This window comes from Lissotriton vulgaris, chromosome 6 (assembly GCF_964263255.1).
Source record: "Lissotriton vulgaris chromosome 6, aLisVul1.2, whole genome shotgun sequence".
Classification (NCBI taxonomy): domain Eukaryota; kingdom Metazoa; phylum Chordata; class Amphibia; order Caudata; family Salamandridae; genus Lissotriton; species Lissotriton vulgaris.
This window is the reverse complement of record NC_141694.1, coordinates 1,047,655,508-1,047,674,879: the sequence shown is the minus strand read 5'-3', so window position 1 is coordinate 1,047,674,879 and position 19,372 is coordinate 1,047,655,508. Positions and strand designations below refer to the sequence as shown.

Sequence of the window (19,372 nt, the reverse complement as noted above, 5' to 3'; positions counted from 1 at the left end):
CCGTGATAACATAGAGAAGAAGGGACGCTGGGGGAATAGCGGCGCCAGCCACCAAACCACCCATAGAGGGCCTGGGGGGCGGCAGTATAATCCACAAGAAGGGGGCACCGCCCTAAACGAGAGAACCTGCGAAGTGCACTTGGGGCGGACGCCGTCGGCGATACAGTGAGACCTGCTATTGACTCCGACTGCAGCGACCACGGAGGCGAGGACCTCACACGTGGCTGGAGCATAAAACTGACCTCCGAGCGGAGTGCGACTCGGACCTGGCGTCAAGGGGCTTCGGTGCGCTACGATCCGGACCTTTCCCATCTGCCTTGCCGGCGCGCGCCCAGGAGACGGTGAGCACAGTGGGAGACTGGGCCAGGGACAACGGAACAGACCGGACAGTGCGGTCCTACGCTTAACATAATGGCAGGCAAGAACACGAGGAGCACGACGACGACGCAAGCGAAGCTTGATAAATTTGCCTATTCCCAGAGCGGCCACTCGCAGGGGCCTGGACGTCACTCCACCGGTGCCTCCTCTGATGCAAATGGGACTGGGAAAGTTACTCTGGAAGCCATTATGAGAACCCTCACCGAAGTCCAGGCAACAGTGGGCACCATTTCCACCGAGGTGAACCTGCTGAGAGCTGATCTCAAAAAAATGTCAGAAAGAGTGTCTCAAGTGGAGGTAGTCACGAAGTCCCTCATTGAAGACACCTCAGATCTACAGGTGGCGATGGAGAGACTGGAGAAGACCACCAAGCAACTACAAGAAAAACTGGATGACCAAGAAGGGCGCTCCAGAAGGAATAACGTCCGTATCCTAGGCCTTCCGGAATCGGAAGGGAAGGGGGCCATGGACCTATACATTGAGGACCTCATCAAGACCAAACTACAGCCTAAAGGCCTGTCCAATTTCTTCTCCATCGAGAGAGCGCACCTCGTCCCGGGGGGTGCGGCCAAACCAGGAGCCTCACCGCGGCCGGTGCTGGCTAGACTCTTCAACTATAGGGACAGGGACGCCATCCTGCAAGCAGCCAGGGTGGCACCACCGGTCAAAACTCAACTCTGGCATTCTTCCCAGACTACACGGCCGAGGTGGCCAGACGTCGGAAATCCTTCACTGAAGTCAAGAAGACACTACGTGACAGGGGCCTGCCCTACTCAATGCTCTTCCCCGCCAAACTGCGGATTGTGGCAGAGGGAAAGACATGGTTTTTCGACACCCCCGAGGTGGCAAGAGAATGGCTGGATGGCTGGAGACCGGTGGGCAAACCCCAACGCCCGCACAGGGATCGCCAGGACCGCCGCAGTGAGAAGACAACGGACCACCGTCCGGCCAGCCCGGCTACAGAACAGGGCGCAGCCGGGGGATTAGACTCTGATCTCGAGAGGGACCCGTTTGATTCTGGTCAGCCTAGCAGGGGTTGATTGCCTGAACTGGAAGCAACACGATCTGATCACAGCCCTTGGGACTTCGGGCCGATGGAACTGAGTAGGGCGGGTTATGGCCGGTGCCTGTAGGGGACTCACCAACCCCACAAGCAAGTAAGCTAGACAGGGGGGGGGACAAAAGCACTCTGCCAAGTTGGGGATGCGGGCGGGTTTTCGTCCGTGGTGCAGGGGAGCAGGGAGGGGGTGGGGAGATGGGAGTTGTGGGGGTAAAGTTAAAGTTAAGTTTATTGGTCATCGTCATTGCGGTTATACAAGGCACAGTCCCATTACTAGCCAACAGAGTCAGGCGTCGCATCCACACACTGGCTTCACCATGTTGCTGCACATTGATACCATGAGTCATGAGCCCGAATGGCACACCGAAACCGAGCAACACCCGCTGAGGGTACCCCTGTAACGACACTGGTGCCCCCACTTAAGCTCCTTACATGGAATGTCAGGGGGTTGGGGGACAAAATTAAGCGTGGCCTGGTGCTGCACACTATTAAACGACATAAATCTGACCTAGTGCTGCTGCAAGAAACACATCTAGCAGGGACCACTTGCAAAGCACTGAATAGGCGTGGTTACCCCATGGCAGTACACTCCGAATTCACTTCAGGCTCCAGAGGCACTGGAATACTCCTCAAACACAACTCATCCTTTTTAGTCACTGGCCGCAAGACTGATGACCAGGGGCGGTTTGCAGCACTCTCAGGCCAGTGGGAGGGGAGGGCTCTAAATGTGGTATCTGTATACATCCCCCCAGCACTTCATTCTACAGCGCTACCAGCACTTGGCCAATTTCTTATCGATCTCCCGGAGGGTGATATGATACTTGGGGGGGACTTCAATGCTATATCGGACCCCTTACTAGACACCTTTCCTATACGGGATCGTCAGAGAGGGGCTGCCACACTTCCTGGATTCTTGACGGCCATGGGCCTCACGGACGTATGGCGTCACCTGAACCCCACGGCGAAGCAGTACACACACTACTCAGCACCCCACGATAGCCTCTCACGTATTGATTACTTCTTCTTTTTAGGGGTTGGGCTGGGCTCGGTGGATGGACTCGAAATCCTGCCAAGAGGCATCTCTGACCACTCCCCGATCTCCCTTCACCTCTCTACTAAAGAATATAAGCGAGCTAGGCTGTACCCGATCTATCCTAATTACCTGCAGATACCTGGCATCAGGAAGAAACTTAAGTTGGCCACGACACACTATTTCAATGAGAACACGGGTTCAGTCACCTCACCCTCAGTGCTGTGGGAAGCATACAAAACGGTCCTGCGAGGAGCATCCATATCGGCCATTACTGGGTATAAGAGGGAATCCAGAACTGAACTGGCCAATTTGGAATTGGCATTACACACGGCGAACAGCGCGCACATGGCAGACCCCACCCCTGACACAGCACATGAGCTACAGCTCCGTCAACAGCAACACCAGGCACACCTCACTACAATCACTAAAGGACATCTTGCAAACACCGCGCACCGCATCTACGATGTGGGTGATAAGGCAGGGAGAATGCTGGCATGGCTAGACAAGCGGGGCGGCAGTAACAGGGGAATACAACGACTTTACGATGCGACGGGCCAACTGCAGACTCGCCCGGAACAGGTAGTCAATGCACTAGCACACCACTTTCAGGGGATCTACACACCGACACGGCCGGTCACTGAGCAGGAGGCAGTAGAGTCACTCAGTCACATTTCCATCCCTGTGCTCACGCCTGAAGCACGGCAGGAACTTGATGATGACCTGACGGAGGGGGAGGTCCAGTTGGCAATACAGGCGCTGCAGTCCGGCAAGGCCCTAGGCCCCAACGGGATTCCTGTGGAGTGGTATAAGGCGGTGGACACGGTGCTGGCCAAGCCCCTACTAGACATGTATAAAGACAGCGCACAAAAGGCACTGCTTCCACTCGACCAACGCACGGCCACTATCGTAGCCATCCCCAAACCAGCCAAGCCACCGACAGAATGCGCCTCGTACCGACCCATTTCCCTACTCAACACAGAAGCGAAGATCCTGGCGAAACTCCTAGCCAGTCGTCTGACCAAGCATCTGAGTACCCTGATACACCCTGACCAATCGGGTTTCATGCCACATAGGAGTACAGCGCTGAACCTGCGAAGGGTACATGGAGTACTGGCGAGGGCACACCTTCTCACGGAACAGGCTGCGATACTCTCCCTAGATGCTAAAATGGCGTTTGATCTGGTGGAGTGGGAATACCTGTTTGCTGTCCTAACTCGGATGGGTTTCGGCCCCCATTTTCTAGCATGGGTGCGACTACTCTACACCCAACCGATGGCACAGGTGGCTGCGAATGGCCGCATATCATCACCCTTTCCACTGGGGAGGGGAACGAGACAAGGGTGCCCGCTATCGCCCCTCCTTTTTGCGATAGTGCTAGAACCGCTGGCAATCCTGCTCAGGGAGACGCCGCTCTTCCGGGGCATCACTTGGGGAGACGGGTGGGAGGACAAGGTCTCCCTATACGCAGACGACATGCTGATCTACATGACCGGGCCGAATGAAGGGGTCCCCACCCTGTTGGCAGTCTGCGATGAACATGGCAAGGCTTCGGGCTATACCTTGAACTGGTCCAAGTCTGTACTTTATGTCCTCAAGGGCCCGGGTCCGGTGCTACCGGCTGACTGTCCCCTCAAAATAACCACCTCCTCGTTTAAGTACTTGGGTATTTTTGTGACGACCGATGCTAAACAGTTCTATACCGAAAACTTGCGGCCACCTCTGCAAAGATTGCGTGCTGATGTCAAATATTGGGCTGCACTGCCGCTGACCCTCTTAGGGCGTGCGGCGCTCTATAAAATGATGGCTCTCCCCAGGTTTCTCTATGTACTCGAAAACTCCCCGTATGTGGTTAACCCACAGTACTTTCGACAGGTAGCGGCTTTGGTCTCCAGTCTGCTATGGAGTAATGGTCCAGCGCGAATAGCGCAGACTAAATTGGTGAAGAGCTGGTACGAGGGGGGGATAGCATTACCCAATCTCCAACTATATTACTGGGCATCACAGCTTAAGGTTATTAATTGTTGGATCCATGTTACACGGGAAGACCCTGCATACAAGTCGGACTGGGCACAGCTGGGGACCGAGGGCATGCTCTCGGTGCTGTACAATTACCCGCAAGTGAAAGCCCTAATTGGCCCAACGCTCCACACGGCGACACTTTGGCACGCGGCGCAAACACACCTGGGATGGAAGGGTAAAATCACCAGGCTCACCCCGTTATGGGACACTAAAACACTGGGTAACCTGCGGGCCTGTAAAGGGTTTACGAGGTGGGATGATATAGGGATCTCGGTGGTGGGGGACCTCTGGGACAAAGGCACGGTTATTCCTTTCACACAGCTCCAACAACAATACGGCCTGAGCCCCACTGAAACATACCGGTATGTACAAATCAGGCATGCCCTACTGCGAGCAATCCCACCAGACACCACACCCCCAGAATCATCGCCACTAGAGGACAGACTACTCACCGAATTCATGGAGCAGAAAGCGACCTCACTCACGTACAAAAAGCTGATTAATAACCTGCCAGATCCCGCACAAAAACTTAAAGAGAAATGGGTGGGAGAATTAGGTGACATGGACGAAACGGAATGGAACGAGGCACTGGCCTCGCCGCGGGAAGTAGGAATATCGGCTAGATTCCGCCTGGTACAGCTCAAGGTGTTACATCGCACCTACTACACCCGCACTCTACTACACAAAATACAGAGGGCACCACACCCATACTGCCTCAGGGGGTGCGGGGAGGAGGGAACGCTCATCCACACGTTATGGGAATGTCCACAGATCAGGGAATTCTGGAGGCAGATTATGCGTACAATCTCACAGGCCATCAATGTGTCTGTCCTGCCGGAACCTCGTAAATGCCTGCTAAACGTCTGGGACCCAACAGACCTAAACAGGTATGGACAGCTGTGGGTCACACTAGCAGTGACAGTGGCCAAACGGGACATTGCACAGAGGTGGGGTGCCCCGGAATTGCCGACGGTGGCAGGGTGGATAAGAAACATGGACCTCCTCATGGTGAAGGAAAGAGCAGTGTATGTGTTAAGAGCTTGCTCCCGCAAGTGGAATCAGGTATGGACGCCGTGGAACAAATATAGGGGCGAACCATGTGAGGCTTTGCCAGAGGGTGAGGACTCGGAATCAGAAGAGGATGAGGACTAGTGGCAATGGCAGTGCCAGCATGCTGATGAGGGGGGCCGGGAAACGGCGGGTGCACACCGCTAACATAGGTGACGTACTAAATGACTGAGTCTGTATGACAATGTATGTGGATGAACACACCCAATTGCACAACGATGACCATTGTTGGGTTTAATGTTGGTTTTCTTTTCTTTTTCTTCTTTTTTTGGTTTGATGCCGGACAACTGTATCAAAACTGCATTATTGGGGTAGCTGTCGTGGACGGGGGGCAAAACTGGGCCGCAATGTGCATATGCTTATTTTGCTCACTGTTCTACTACTAAGCCGTTGCCGAAACTGATAGTTGCTGATGTAAAATGTGTTAAATCTTTGCCCTCGTGGGGGCACGTACTGATGATATGTAAATGCAACTACCGAATGACAGTATGAATAATTTTTTTGAACTCCTGACAATAAAGAATTTAAAAAAAAAAAATGACATCACTGCGACGTTGCTTCTGGTACACAGTTGGAGCCTGCTCTCCCTACTGGCACAGGAGAGCTACGGAGAAGTTTACCAGATCTAGTCTGGCACCTGGGAATATAAAATAGGTGAGGAATCTGCAGGTAGAAGTATTCACCATAGGTTTTTATTATTAACGTATGTTTTAAAATCACATAAGCAGAAGGAAGCCCTTCTGTGAGAGAAGTGTATCTTCCACAGAAGAACCACAGAAAAGGATAAAAGGGATATCAAAACAGATGAAATAGTGTGAGCATAGTGCAGCCAAGATTTAAAAGCTGTGAGTAATGGGCCAAGGGTCATGAATGCTGGTGCAGCAAAAAACTAGGAAATGAGGAAGTGACATAGCATGTACTTTGAACACACAAATGGAAATGGATCCCTCTTCCACATTAGCCCCTAAACAACTTTCAGTGTGCTACTGAGGGGTTGGATAAAAGCAAGGAGTGAAAGCTACAGACATGGTTCACTGAGCTGTATCAACTTTCTTTTTCCGCTCCTGTAGTCATTCACTTAAAACCAAGACCATCATGCTAGTGTCAGAGTTAGCAGATGCTATCCTTATATATCCCCAACTGACAAACATCCCTACGATGGTTGCCAAAGTCAAACACTTACCTTAATAAGCTGTACTGGGGTCAGAACAGGCATAACATTGAGATTGATTTGTTTCTCTTCCTGCAGTTGCCTCGGCAGTGTCTCCTGGTGTAGTAGGAAACGTTCTTGTTCAGCAATTTCTTCCAAGAAAAACAAAAAGTACATACAATGAATTGGTCATTTACAAACAGGATGTGCACATTCACATCTACCTTCTAAACCCATTGACAGAAACAGTCAAATATTTCCATTCTGTCTGCATAAGATCACTCTACCATATACAGCATTCCATTAAAAATGCGCTGGTTAGAATACCTAAAGGGAACATTAAAAAACCACATGGGTGGTTTGATAACAAATGTACCACTGCGCTCAAAGAACTAAAAAGAGCTCTACGCTCAAGCCCAAAAAACTTAGAATTAATACGCCAGACTAGGAGACTATATAAACTTACTATCAAATAAAGGAAACAGATCTTGAAAAGGGAGACTTGGGAGTCGCTGTTGGAGGCTTCAAGCCAAAGGAATAGCTCTGCTTTCTAGAGGGTGGTAAGACCTTTGTACCAGTCAGGGGATCACGATAACACCTTGGATGCAGCCATTACTGGCGAACTGTGGGCAAGTCATTTAAGTAAACTGTACAATCATCTTACCCCTGGGGAAACCCTACCACCTGACGGGGTGGGCCTACCGACAGAAAATTCAGCCCAAATTAGATCTACAGATAGACCTTTAGAGTATGCGTATGTCAACCCATATCCTATTGACCTGTCCTTCACCGTCCAGGAAGTCTACGATGCAATCAGGGAAAGTGCCCCAGGTAAAGCTCCTGGACCGGATTGCATCCCGGTGGACGTTTATAAAGCAGAGCCAGACTTCTGGGCCCCCCTACTCACAAATGTACTTAATATGGGAAATCAATGTGGGTTTATTGCCACCTGGTCGGATGCCATTGTGGTTCCTATTTTTAAAAAAGGTAACAGAGATGACCCCACCTGCTACAGGCCAATATCTCTTTTGGATGGTCTTATGAAGGTGGCAGGAAGAATAACTTTAAAAAGAATCCAACTCTGGGAGGAAGAGCATAATGTAATCTCCAAATTTCAATACGGGTTCAGAAAGGGTTTAGGGACCATAGAACAATGCCTAAACCTGTCCCTACTTATTTCTAAGTACACACATGCCAAACGCGGAGGCCTTTTTGTAACCTTCATCGATCTTAGCTCCGCGTTTGATTGTGTTGACCACGCTTTTCTGTGGTCAACGCTAGGCGAAATAGGGATCGATGATCGTATTATTATGTTTATCAGGGAGATTTATAAAGATGCAGGGGCCAGAGTTAGGTATGGTAAACAAGGGGAATGCTCGGAGAAATTTGTCATTAGAAGAGGGGTGAGACAAGGCTGTATTTTAGCACCGTTGCTTTTTACTTTTTATATTAATTCTATTGGCCAGATTCTCTCAACCCTGCCTAATGACTATCCCACTGTTAATGGCTCCCCGGTGCCCATCCTATTATATGCCGACGATGCGGCTATCATGTCTAGGACCAAAATTGGTCTACAGCGCGCAGTTAACAGGTTCACAAGTTACATGAGGGAAAGAAACTTAAGAGTAAACATCTCTAAAACTTTCACGATGTCCTGTACCCAGAAGTCTATTAGAACCCCCTGTACCATATTCCTAGATAATCACAAAATAGCTATAACAGATAAATTCTGCTATCTTGGAATCTTGTTTGATAGATGGGGCCGGTGGAAGGCGGCCGTAGCTGCCAGGAAGCTGGCCTACAGTCGAACCATAGGTGCGCTGCGCGCCTTGCCGGTAAAATTGGTGGTAAACCGATTAAAGAATTAATCCAGATCTACCAAGCAAAGTGCGTAGCTACGGCTACCTATGGTGCAGGCATCTGGGGCATCGAGAAAGTTCACTCCCTACAAAGTTGTGAAAATCAATTTATCTGTTACCTACTGGGCGTGGCAAAAAACTCCTCTACATTTATGTCACACATTGAGGTAGGAGTCAATTATCCTAGCGATACCATCAAGATGTCCCCCATCCTGCTTTGGCACAAGGTTTGGTCTACACAGGAATGTGTTTTTAATAGAGATCTCATTAAAGACTGTTTGGCTTTAGACGGTGTAGCTAATGTTAAGTGGTTATCTCATGTGAGATCTATGTTTTCCGAACTAGGACATGCAGAATTTTTTGATAATCCAACAACTCTAGAAGGGATAACTAGGCTAGCACTGAAAAAAATGATAACCATCCACTTAGAAACCGCTAGATGGAATATTGAAAAAGCTAAAAACACAGTGCTAAGCTATCAGACAATAACACCAACTGAGGGATTACAATCCTACCTCGTCTTGGTACAAAATCCCTATCCTCGAATGCTGTTGACCCGGTTACGTCTTGGCTCCTTCTTCCGCTTGGTCACTTTGCCTAACCTTAACGATTGGTCTTCCCCGGAACTAATATGTCCCTGTGACAGTACTTCGTCACAGTCCAATATTCACATTATATTTTTCTGCAAGCTATATACGAGTCCCAGGAAAAAATTCCTGTTGCCTTTCCTCAAACGTTGGGGGGTTAGAAAATGTAGATCAGCATACACGAAAATGTTACAGCTAGAAGAAAATCATGTTGTCTATGCTGTCTCTTGCTTTCTAAAATCCGTTATAATATTTAGAAACTCAATGTATTAACTGACCCTCTTGCTGCAGCCCACTCAGGCCTTTAAATGAAATGCTTGTTTTTTAATTATTGTTCTTATGAATTTTTATGAAATTTTTTTTTAAGGATCTAGTAAGCTTTTCCCACTTGTATTGACTATGTATATGTCATTTTTATTATTGTATGTATAAATGTCATATGAATGCTTTTATGATTTTAATTCAAAATCGAATAAAGCTTACTTTGAATTTGAATTTGAATTTACCATACGCTGTCTCAAAAGATTTACACCATTAGTGAACTGGCAGTGCTTTTGTTCGCCCACAACTGAAGCACAGAAATTGCTTTTGTACGCAATCTTTTCTCCTGGAGTTAAAAAAATTAAATACTAGCTTAGTAAGGTAAGCTCACTTTATTCACAATCAAATGAAACATTGCCACCTTGGACGTAGATTGTAACTGAAAATCTTTGGAATCCACATTTTGTACGGCCAAAGATTTATGAGTGTTTGTTCCATGCACATACTACATACATGTTCTTTTATGCAACCATAATCTGCCTCACTCTGTTGTAGAGATGCGAAAAATAAAGTGAACCCGCCTACAACTCGATGATTTTCCATATTACATAGCGAACCACATTCTCACCTTCATTTAACCACCTTCATCTAGTCCTTACAATGTCCTTAACAGTAGATCGCATGCAGCATTCCACCAGATTTTTAAAACGCAAGCATCATCCAATCATCATGTAATGCATTGTAATTTAGCATTTTCCATTGTGGCGAATAAGATTCATCACTGCTACTCGCCACCGTGCAAAAAGATAATCAACTACTTCGGAATGCTGCTGCCATTCACATGCTTCCTATAGCTATTTGTGAAGCGTAGCGGCAGCACTTACCACTTTTCTATGGCAATAAAACATACATTTTTAGAATAGCTGGGAAGAGTCTGTAACAAAGCCCCCCACTCTTTTTTTCTAAGGTAATACATCTTCATTGTGTTGCAGGATAAACATTACCCCTTTGTCCCACTCGCAGTGATGACTCACTCATTGAGGCCCCTATACCTCCAATCACAATCCTTCTCCATAAATAAAAATCCATCCTGCTCCTCCCTCCCACTTTCTGTTCTTTGAAGGTCGAGCCTGGGCAGCGCATGTGCTGCTCTGTGAGGCATGCTGTATTCAGGTATGGGCTTGAAACGCCGCCCACTCTCCACCCATATTCTTCATTAGCTTGTGTCATTGTCCTTTGTAAACTGTGGCTTTACATCAGTCAATAGGCTTAGTAGTCCCTCCTTAGTACCACCTTGCCTTATCTTGTAACCTCCCGTAAGGACTGGCCCTCTTATGTGTCTTGTTGTAAGGTAGGCTTTAATGACAGCCTCAGAGAACTATTTCCTTAAACTGGGAAGCCACCCTTTATTTTTTATAACAGAGGCACGCCACAGCGCCGGCCGCGCCTTTGGTTTACTTACGGCGCCGAACGCGGCCGCATGTTCTTTTTTTTACCATTCATTCACTTTTTTTTGTTTACAAGAGCTCCGTGCCATGCTTTCACATTAATAGAGGTCACGACCCTTTCTTTAGACGAGTTGCGTCTAAAGAAAGGTTGCGTCCGCTATTAAAGTGAAACAAAGGTAGGGCGCTTTAACAAAAGAAAGCGCCACATACCGCGCATACACTTTAATGATGACCTCCATGTGAGGAAGTAATTCTGAAGGCTGCGAGCCACTGCATGGTTGCCAGTTTACTGTGCAACAGGCTTGAGCAAGTGCTGTCCTCCTCATGTTTCTTCTGACGAGTATGGTACTGCTTGCGGTGCAGCAGATGGGGGGGGGGTAGGATGCTTGGAATTCCCCAGGGTGCTGGGTACCTGTGGGGGCCGCGAATTATGTCTATATTAACTTATTCCACTTATGGCTTGCCCATGCGTTGCCGCTGCTCCGATTTCGGTCTAATTCTGCTGCTTTGTATTGTGTTTTGCAGCAGTGTCCTTTGGTATCACATTTCTTCGTTTCTGTACGACTCTTGCTTGGTGCCTTGTTATTGTGGCCCATGTGAGGAAATATAAATTTTATGGTCAAGTAATGTTCCCTAGCGTGTACCCCACCGTCTCCATGTACCAGCTTAAAGTGCATGTAACTTCCCTCCTGTGCCAGCTATGAAGACGCAAATACATTTGCGTCCAACGTTAACATGTCCTCTTTCAGACCCACCCTGAATGGGTTGAATATTCCGTTTCCAAGTATACTATGCCAACGTCTTTTTATGGTGTACTCTACACGTTTTTCAGCTCTGGCAAACTAGGCCCTGAATTCTGCCATCGAGTTTTTTCCTCTGTTTTCTGACTCTGAAAGCCTCAGCCCAGGCTGTCTCTGTACTCGTGACCTCCGTCTTACTCCCTGTGCGGCTCATGGCGCTTAGCTCAGCCTGCTGCCTGCCAAGACTGTATTCAACCTTCGAATTATCTGTTCAACTCCTCGAAACTGCATTCCTGCCTACTAGTTTAAGTAAACATCCCCCCAGCTGCAGAGCAAAGGGCCCGGCCTCACTGTCTCCGTGCAAGTAATTCATAGCCTTTGTTACCATGGAAGGCCCATGCCCCTCGCATCCCATGCAGACACTTAGGCGCTTATACACGCACTCACAGTCAGTATAGAATAGCTTCTGCCCCAGAGACCTTTCCCTCTAGATAGTATGGTTCCCAAACATCAGATATCAGATATGATAGAAGTACGAGTTGATCTGACATGCCAGACTTCTGTCTCTTTCCGCCAGTGTAAATGTCAAGTCCCCTGCACCCGTCTGTTTCACGTCAATCATACGTCATGCAGCTGCGCGCGCATCCATGCCTCAGATTTCTGCTGACATTACAAAATTCTGCTTTGTTGCCACCCCCTTGTGACACCTATCTGTGACGTTTCTAGTACACACCTCCATGTTCACGCCCAGTTCACGCCTTCTAATTACGTATCACTACCACGTGGATGCTGTTATCTTGTTTCTCTCAGCTGTTACGCCTACTGTATTGGTTTCTATAATGCAACTTAAGTATATAAGCTATGTATTGTCAATAAAATATTGCTCTATCCCTTCCTGCACCCCAGTGGTGGCAGGAACAAGATATCCGGTCTTGACCATTCCTTTTTAAGGAATAAAACCCCTAAGAACTCTAACACCACGGACTCTGCCTCTTTCTTTCCGATTGAGTTATTATTGATTAAGTACTTACCTGCATAGAAATTAGGACGGTAAACCAAATACCTTAGGTGTATGATTGTTGCAGGTTACACAAGTTTGGAGAGTCTTTCCCCCAGTGGTGTGCTTTTGCGCTGCTGATGCTGGTTCTCCCTCTCTTCATTGCGCATGCAACACTACCCCTTATCACGTAGGTTGGCACCAGGGGGGTGCTTCCGGACTGTGCACTGCCTGTCAGCTCCTCGCAGAGGGGCCTGGAGGTGTTGAACTGCAGTGCCTTTCTGTTCCTGTGTGCGGTACGGCAGGTTGCAGAGCAAGATTGTGGCGTCCCCTGGGCGACGGGGCACCTGTGGATGTGGTGCCCAGAAAATGTATTGATGTCTGGTGTACCCTGCGTGGCCGAGCTTCTTGCGTTCTCTGCTTGGCAAGTGCAGTGGCAAGAAGTGGGGGACCCCGTTGCCGGTGTGGCACCTGCAGAAGTGATGTCGATTTGTATTTGTGCAGCGATTGCAAGCAGCCAGGAGCTTTCGCTCATTGGTTCGGGCGCTTGTCTGTGGTTCAGCGTCACCTTCAGGACTGGTGCTCAGGTCCTGCCTTGGGGATCTAAGCGCTCTTCCCACTGTTCCAGATACCAGCATTTTCATGGTATGGCTTCTTGGGTGCGCCTATGGTGTTTTATAGTACATGCTTTCCGACCCCAATCGGGTCGTTTGTTCTGGTTCGCTGGTGTTCGGCTTCCGGTTTCACTTATGTTTCTGTAATGTCATGTGCCTTCCTTTCTGAGTGAACGTGGGCAGTGGCCGAAAGGCCCATTATCCATGACTGATGTCCTGTTTGTTATGGCATTGTTAGGGCCTGATGTAGCTGGTCTTATCCTCTCATTCTGTGGTTTGCGGGGTTGACACCAATGTATGCGCTACTAGCACTGGTAGCCTCTTCTGACCCTACTTCTTGTTTCTAGGCTTGAATTGTGCCCTCATTTTCTATTGTTGCCTGTTGCTACATGTGTGCTGTTTTTGGCCTACTAAGGTTCCGGTTGCATTCTGGCACTTTCGGCCGGTATTTGTGATCATACTCCACCGCTTTATGTGGCGTCCATGTGTGGGAAGTTGGCCTGATATGCAGTGCTCACTATGTATCAGTCCAGACAACCCTTATGGTGATTGGTTGTAAGTCAACCTTAGACCAGCTATCCTAGTAGCGTGGATACGAGCAGTCTTCGGGCTAAACTCTAGAGGGCGTGTTAAGCCAGCTGTTATACCATCACATATACCCCTTGAACACCAAGTGAAAGGACACCACACAAGTGTTATGAAAATAACCAGTGTATTTATTAGAATCACAACAGCCCTGTACTCTTTATGAGGACAGGGTACTAAGCACACAACAAAACTCTTACGAAAATACTTGAGTTCGCACAATTTACTCAAATGCCCAAGGGGCACGGAAAACCATATACTACAAAAGTGGAATGCGAAATTACGAGCAGGTAAGTACTGTACTAATAGGCTTTGGAATCGCTAGGACTTGACTACTGAACCTTCAGATTACTAATAGGAGGCCTAGGGGACTCGGGTGCAGAGTGTGCACTCTCACGCGGGATGCGGGACAAAGTCTATGGGAGCTAGTAATAGCAAAGTTAGTGTTCTCGGGCAAACCCGACCTGGTAGGAGAAAAACGAAAGTGGATCCTGACCCTTGGATAGTGAGGCTATGCTGGGGCACCGAAATGCCGAGTTTACCTAGCCCAGGGGCTGCAGCTGCATATGTCTCAAAAGACGTCGGGAATCCTCGTAGACGAACCAGGAGCCTGAAGAAAGAAGTTGCTGGCAGGCGACCAGTGAAGATAGTTCGAGTTGATCCAAGCCTGGATCGAAGATGGATGACACCTGAAAGCAGAGGGGACCAAGTTCGTGACTACTAGCCAGTAGTCAGGTGGCACCAGGAGGGCACCGGATGGTAGTCACCTCGACTAGGTGAGTGGGCGACGCTGTGCTCTGCAGATCTCACGGACCAGGAGGCGTTGTCGGCGACCAGGATGGAGGTGCGAGCTGTCCCACGATGGATGAAGCTGTTGACGTCGCTGGACCCAGGATTGGGGCAACAAGTCTTGGCAAATTCAAGCCCATGCGGTGGACTCAAAATGGCGTCTGGAGTGGACCAGGAGGGTCCGGGGTGCTCCTCTTTTGGAAGGGAGCAAGGGCCAGTCTGGAGCAACCAGACCAGCAGCAGTGATGTCGTCGGGCGTCGTTAAGAAGGCCACAAGCCAGCGGGCTAGTAGCCAAACAACGCGGTGAGCAGCAAAAAGCAGAAGGGCCCCACGCAGATCGTGGAGATGCTGGGAGGCTGGACTTCGGTGCTGGAGCTGCTCAGGGTCGGGGCTTCTCGGACCCCAAAGCACTCACCAGAGGATCCCTCGGCGGTCGTGCTGGAAAGAAGTCGTGCAGTCTTGAAGATGGCCGGTCCCTCGAGGTCTCGTCGCACCTACGGTTCTCAGCTTAGCTGTAGAGGTAGGTAGAGGTCAGAGGTGCCAGGGAAGCCGGGTCTCGTCGTGCTGGTCGGTCGGATTCCTGAGGAAGGACTTGCAGCAGACCGCAGTGTTCTTAAGATGGTGCCTGCAGATGCAGGGTGACTACTCCTTAGCCACAAGGGAGAAATCTTGAGAAGAGTCTTGAGTTTCCTTTCGTAGAAAGTAGTTCTTGATTCAAAGATGATCTAATTTGGAAGGGTCCCCGCTCCTGCCTTTATCCTAAAGAAAGGGGTGGGTACGCGACTAGGTCCTGCCCTAGGGGTGGGACCAGGAAGGGGGGTGGTTACACCCCTCTCCCATGCCGGACTTTCCCCAGGCCAGGGGCTGGTGTGCCCCTGGAACTGGTTCTAGCCGGCAGATGCGTAGTGAGCACCGGGGTGCCACTCAGCAGTCACCTTCCTGTAAAGCCCTGCCTACCCAGGATACACAAAACCCTGTCTGGGATGGTGCTAGCACCGCCCCTGACAGGAAACCCTTTGTCCAAGCTCTCCTCGCTGGAAGGACTCCCAGCAGCAGGAGGTCAGACTCGTGTCTGTGGTGGCAGCATCCATTTTGTGGAGCTGAGGCTTCGTTTAACTTTAACCGGGGTTCACAGTTACATACATGTCGTGTCCCTCTAGAAGGGTGGAATGCTAACCCCGTCGCCAGAATTGGCGAGGGGTTAGTATTCCAATTCGTATGACACCTTACTCGACATGTTTTGATAAAGCAATACCAAAGATAGCATTTAACCGCGAGGATAATAATGCACTTAAGAGTATATGGTATGCGTTATCATGGAACAGCTATTAGGACTTGGTTCCGCAAGCTGCAAACGGGCTCAGCTCATGCCAGAGCACCATTTCACCCGATTCCAAGCACTCTGCCTTCAGGATTGTCAAGGCCTGCCATAGGAGTGACTGATAGGAATCTGTGTGTCCATTTGTAGGGTTAGATATAGGTATACTATATCTAAAGCAAAGGGTGATTACACCACCTTGCCCCAGCTGTCGTGCAGCCAGTTGTGTCAGATTTAGATGGCCATCCAGGGGTGGCATAATACATGCTTCAGCCCCTGGCAGGCCCTGGGTACACCTATGCCCTGAGTTACAGGGTCTGATAAGGTGGCCCAGTACCAATTGGATAATGCACCTAAGGCACACATGTCAATTTAGTGAGAGAACAGCTAGGCTGTGGGTCTGATTGGCAGGCCCACAGCCAGAGAAAGTCGTAAACCAGTGAAACAAAAGCAAAAAATCTGGGTGATCATAGGATTGCAGACCCTACTCTCCTACACCATGCCTTTCAGGAGGCTGTCTTTTCTGCTGTCCTTTCCACTGGTGTCGCTCAGAGACTTCTTGGCACTATTTGCTCTTCATTGATTCGCTCGGTCTAACTTTGTTTCTTCTGGGTTGCTGCCATATAGGTGCTGTGGGCACTTTGCCTGCTGTTTCAAAGCTGCCCTGTGTCGCCCTGGCTTATTGTCTGGGCGTGGCACGTGGGATGTCATTTCCATGGGCAGCAGAATGTCTGCATTTGGATTCTTATTTCGCTGTTGTCTCCAGGTTCGCTTGCTCATCGTCTGCAATGAGGTGTATGCAGGCCAGGGCATCTTCTGCAGGCCAGGTCCTGTGGTGCATCTGTTTTTCTGCTTGTGGTGCAGGAGGGTAGAGTGCCAGGTTTTTGGTGTCCCCCGGGCTGCTTTGCGCTCGTGGTGGAGGCGGTTGAGGTGCTTGTGTCTGGCTTTCACCTGTGTTGCTCCGCTTTCATATACACACAAAACACCTGAGCACACCAGTATAATTATTTCCAAAAAATCGGAAGTATAGGTATTTCTCCAAACAATCCGATGACGTCTCCACACCCTATGTATTTTAGATCCAGAATGTTTCAAAAAGAAAAATCAAGTAGTCCAAACAGATCTTCTTAGGTTGAGGTCTGTGTTTAATTTCCACAATTCACAAGAAGAAAACAGCAGCCGTCGCACCTTTCGCCTGCATGGTTTTCTCAAGGCTGCAAGGAAGATGTTTGTACATGTCCATCAAATAGTAATTGGTTTCAATCTAGTTGAAACATTTATATTCGTCTATTTGGCATGCAAAATCCCTTGTGACTAGGAATATTCAACCTAGTTTTTATACAAATATCAAACTAGAAAGAGTTTTATATGTATACAAAACACCCTTGTGGATCAAGTCTCCCAGAGACCATCTATTTATGCTGGTGGAAAGACCAAAAAGTCCATGTTCCCAAAAGTTGGAACATTAACATAGTAAAATTCCAAAGACTGGCACGCACCTCCAATTTAAATGCCAATTATTATATTTGTTGTGACATAGTGAGAAGTACTTAAACATTGTACACCATGCCCATCACCCGGTGCAAATAACGTGCACCTATTGTTGTGATGTTTCTCACCTCGTTGCTAATTACTCCAAAAGTCTGTGATTGTAAGTATTCTCTAAGGTTGCACTTCTCTATGACGGATGGTAGCCCGGATGTTTGACAGCACATTTGCAGGTCAATATTGTAGGTTTGCGCTCCTAATGTCATTCTGTAAAAATGATGCCATCATAAATATTCACAAACTCTAATCAAATTAAAATCAAATTCTAGCTATAAGCCGTAATTCGCTTTTGTGCAAAAAGTCATATTTTATTGCCATTGTGATAATGATGTTATTTGCCAATAATAACCCATTTGTTTTGGGATATATAACTCTATTACACACTGAGGGCCTAAACACCATCATGTATTGGTAACATTGCGTGTTTATATATAAGTAGTCCACATCTTAGGGGGCTAATGTAGGAGAAAACATCAGGTGTATCACACACTTAGTGTACCAATACGAACTTTGTAAACAATTATTCTAAGTTAAGTTAAGTTAAGTTTTTTAAAAGTTTTCTTTAAAATGGCCTTACCATCATTATAGTAGTTGTGGCCCCAATGTATAAAATCTTTTCCTCTTCAAAGTTTGTCATCCAGTCTTAGGACCCAAGCCCCATCATTTGTAGAGTAATCTTGTCCATTAGAATCTTGCTAAATCCCAAAGTGTACTACCATACGATATACATCACATCCATCATGTAAATAGGAAGAGATTGCAAGAAGAACAAGAGAGAATGTAAGAATAAAGTATTTACGCCCACGTTAATCATAATTGATTGTGTTGTCACCAGTTTTTTTACTAAGCCGTTCTAATCACGGTGAGAAGGAGTTTTTCTCTGCGATGCTCTGGGTTGTTTTGGGGATATTCTACCCAATTGATGACGTACTGGTCACTGTCTCCTGATTCTACTCTGCGCTGGGCTTGGGGTGACACAGTTTCCTTGTTCTGTCCTGCTTGGTTCCATCTTGGCCCCTCTTGCTGGCAAGTTTCATCGGTTGAATGGGATTGTTGGCCCTCAGATCATTTGGTTTGTGAGGTGGTTAGTTACCAGTCTGGTCGTGTGGGTCCTCTTCCAGCACTACTTCTGCTTTTTGGATTTGCTTGGATTCTGGAGACTCCATGGCTTCTTTCCTGTGGATGGCCGTTCCTTTATCTTCTGCCCTTTGTCAGGTGGGCTATGCAGCCGGTTGTCTCCCCTGATGCAGCGCTCCAGTCTGGTGGTGACATGGCCTGTGGGTGGTCCGATACGGCTTTCCTGCATGGGTGCTTTCAGTTTGGCTTCTGTCCTTGAGGCAGCCCCTTCCCTTGTTGTCTCCTGGTGTCTTGGTGGCTGCTTTCATTCTTCTGGTTATATTTCTTCTCCCGCACGTTTATCTATGCCTTCAGCGGTTCTGCCGTTTGCTGTGGTGTTGTGCTTTTTCAGTTCCTGGTCCTGCCATGCGGCCTGTGTACCAGTCATGGGGTTGTTGCCTAAGTCGTGGCTTATTTGTTGGCTGCTCTTCATCTAGTGGGGATTCCCTTATTTCATTTTCTAGCCATTCTGTCTGTCTCTTCTGTTGCTGGAGATGGTGGGGGACTGGTGTGGCCGTTCCCATTACTTCTGTCCCCATGTGTTACTGTCTTTTCTTCTTATGCTCAGCATGGAAGTTGTTTCTGGCTTAGTATGCTCCATATGGGGTTCCGCTTTCTGTTTCTCTGCCTCGGTGATGGTTTCCTCTTGACAGGGCTTTTCCGGTTGCCGGTCCCCTTGGGGGTAGGGGTGGGGGGAGGAAGCCATTCAAGACCTGGTTTTCGGGACCTTTTTGGGGTTTTCAGATCTCTGTCCTGTCCCTCTGGTGACTTACCTGTTTTTAGGTCTCGCCTGCGAAAGAC

At 48.4% G+C, this 19,372-nt stretch overlaps 1 protein-coding gene across 1 annotated transcript in view; it reads right to left on the bottom strand.

Annotated features, from left to right (window-relative positions):
* NUP133 (nucleoporin 133) overlaps positions 1–19,372 on the bottom strand; it is a 1,523,409-nt gene that overhangs the window by 229,768 nt on the left and 1,274,269 nt on the right. Inside the window, exon 22 of the mRNA XM_086927107.1 lies at positions 6,742–6,860. Coding sequence (XP_086783233.1) covers positions 6,742–6,860 — 119 coding nt within the window. The remainder of the gene's footprint in view (positions 1–6,741; positions 6,861–19,372) is intronic.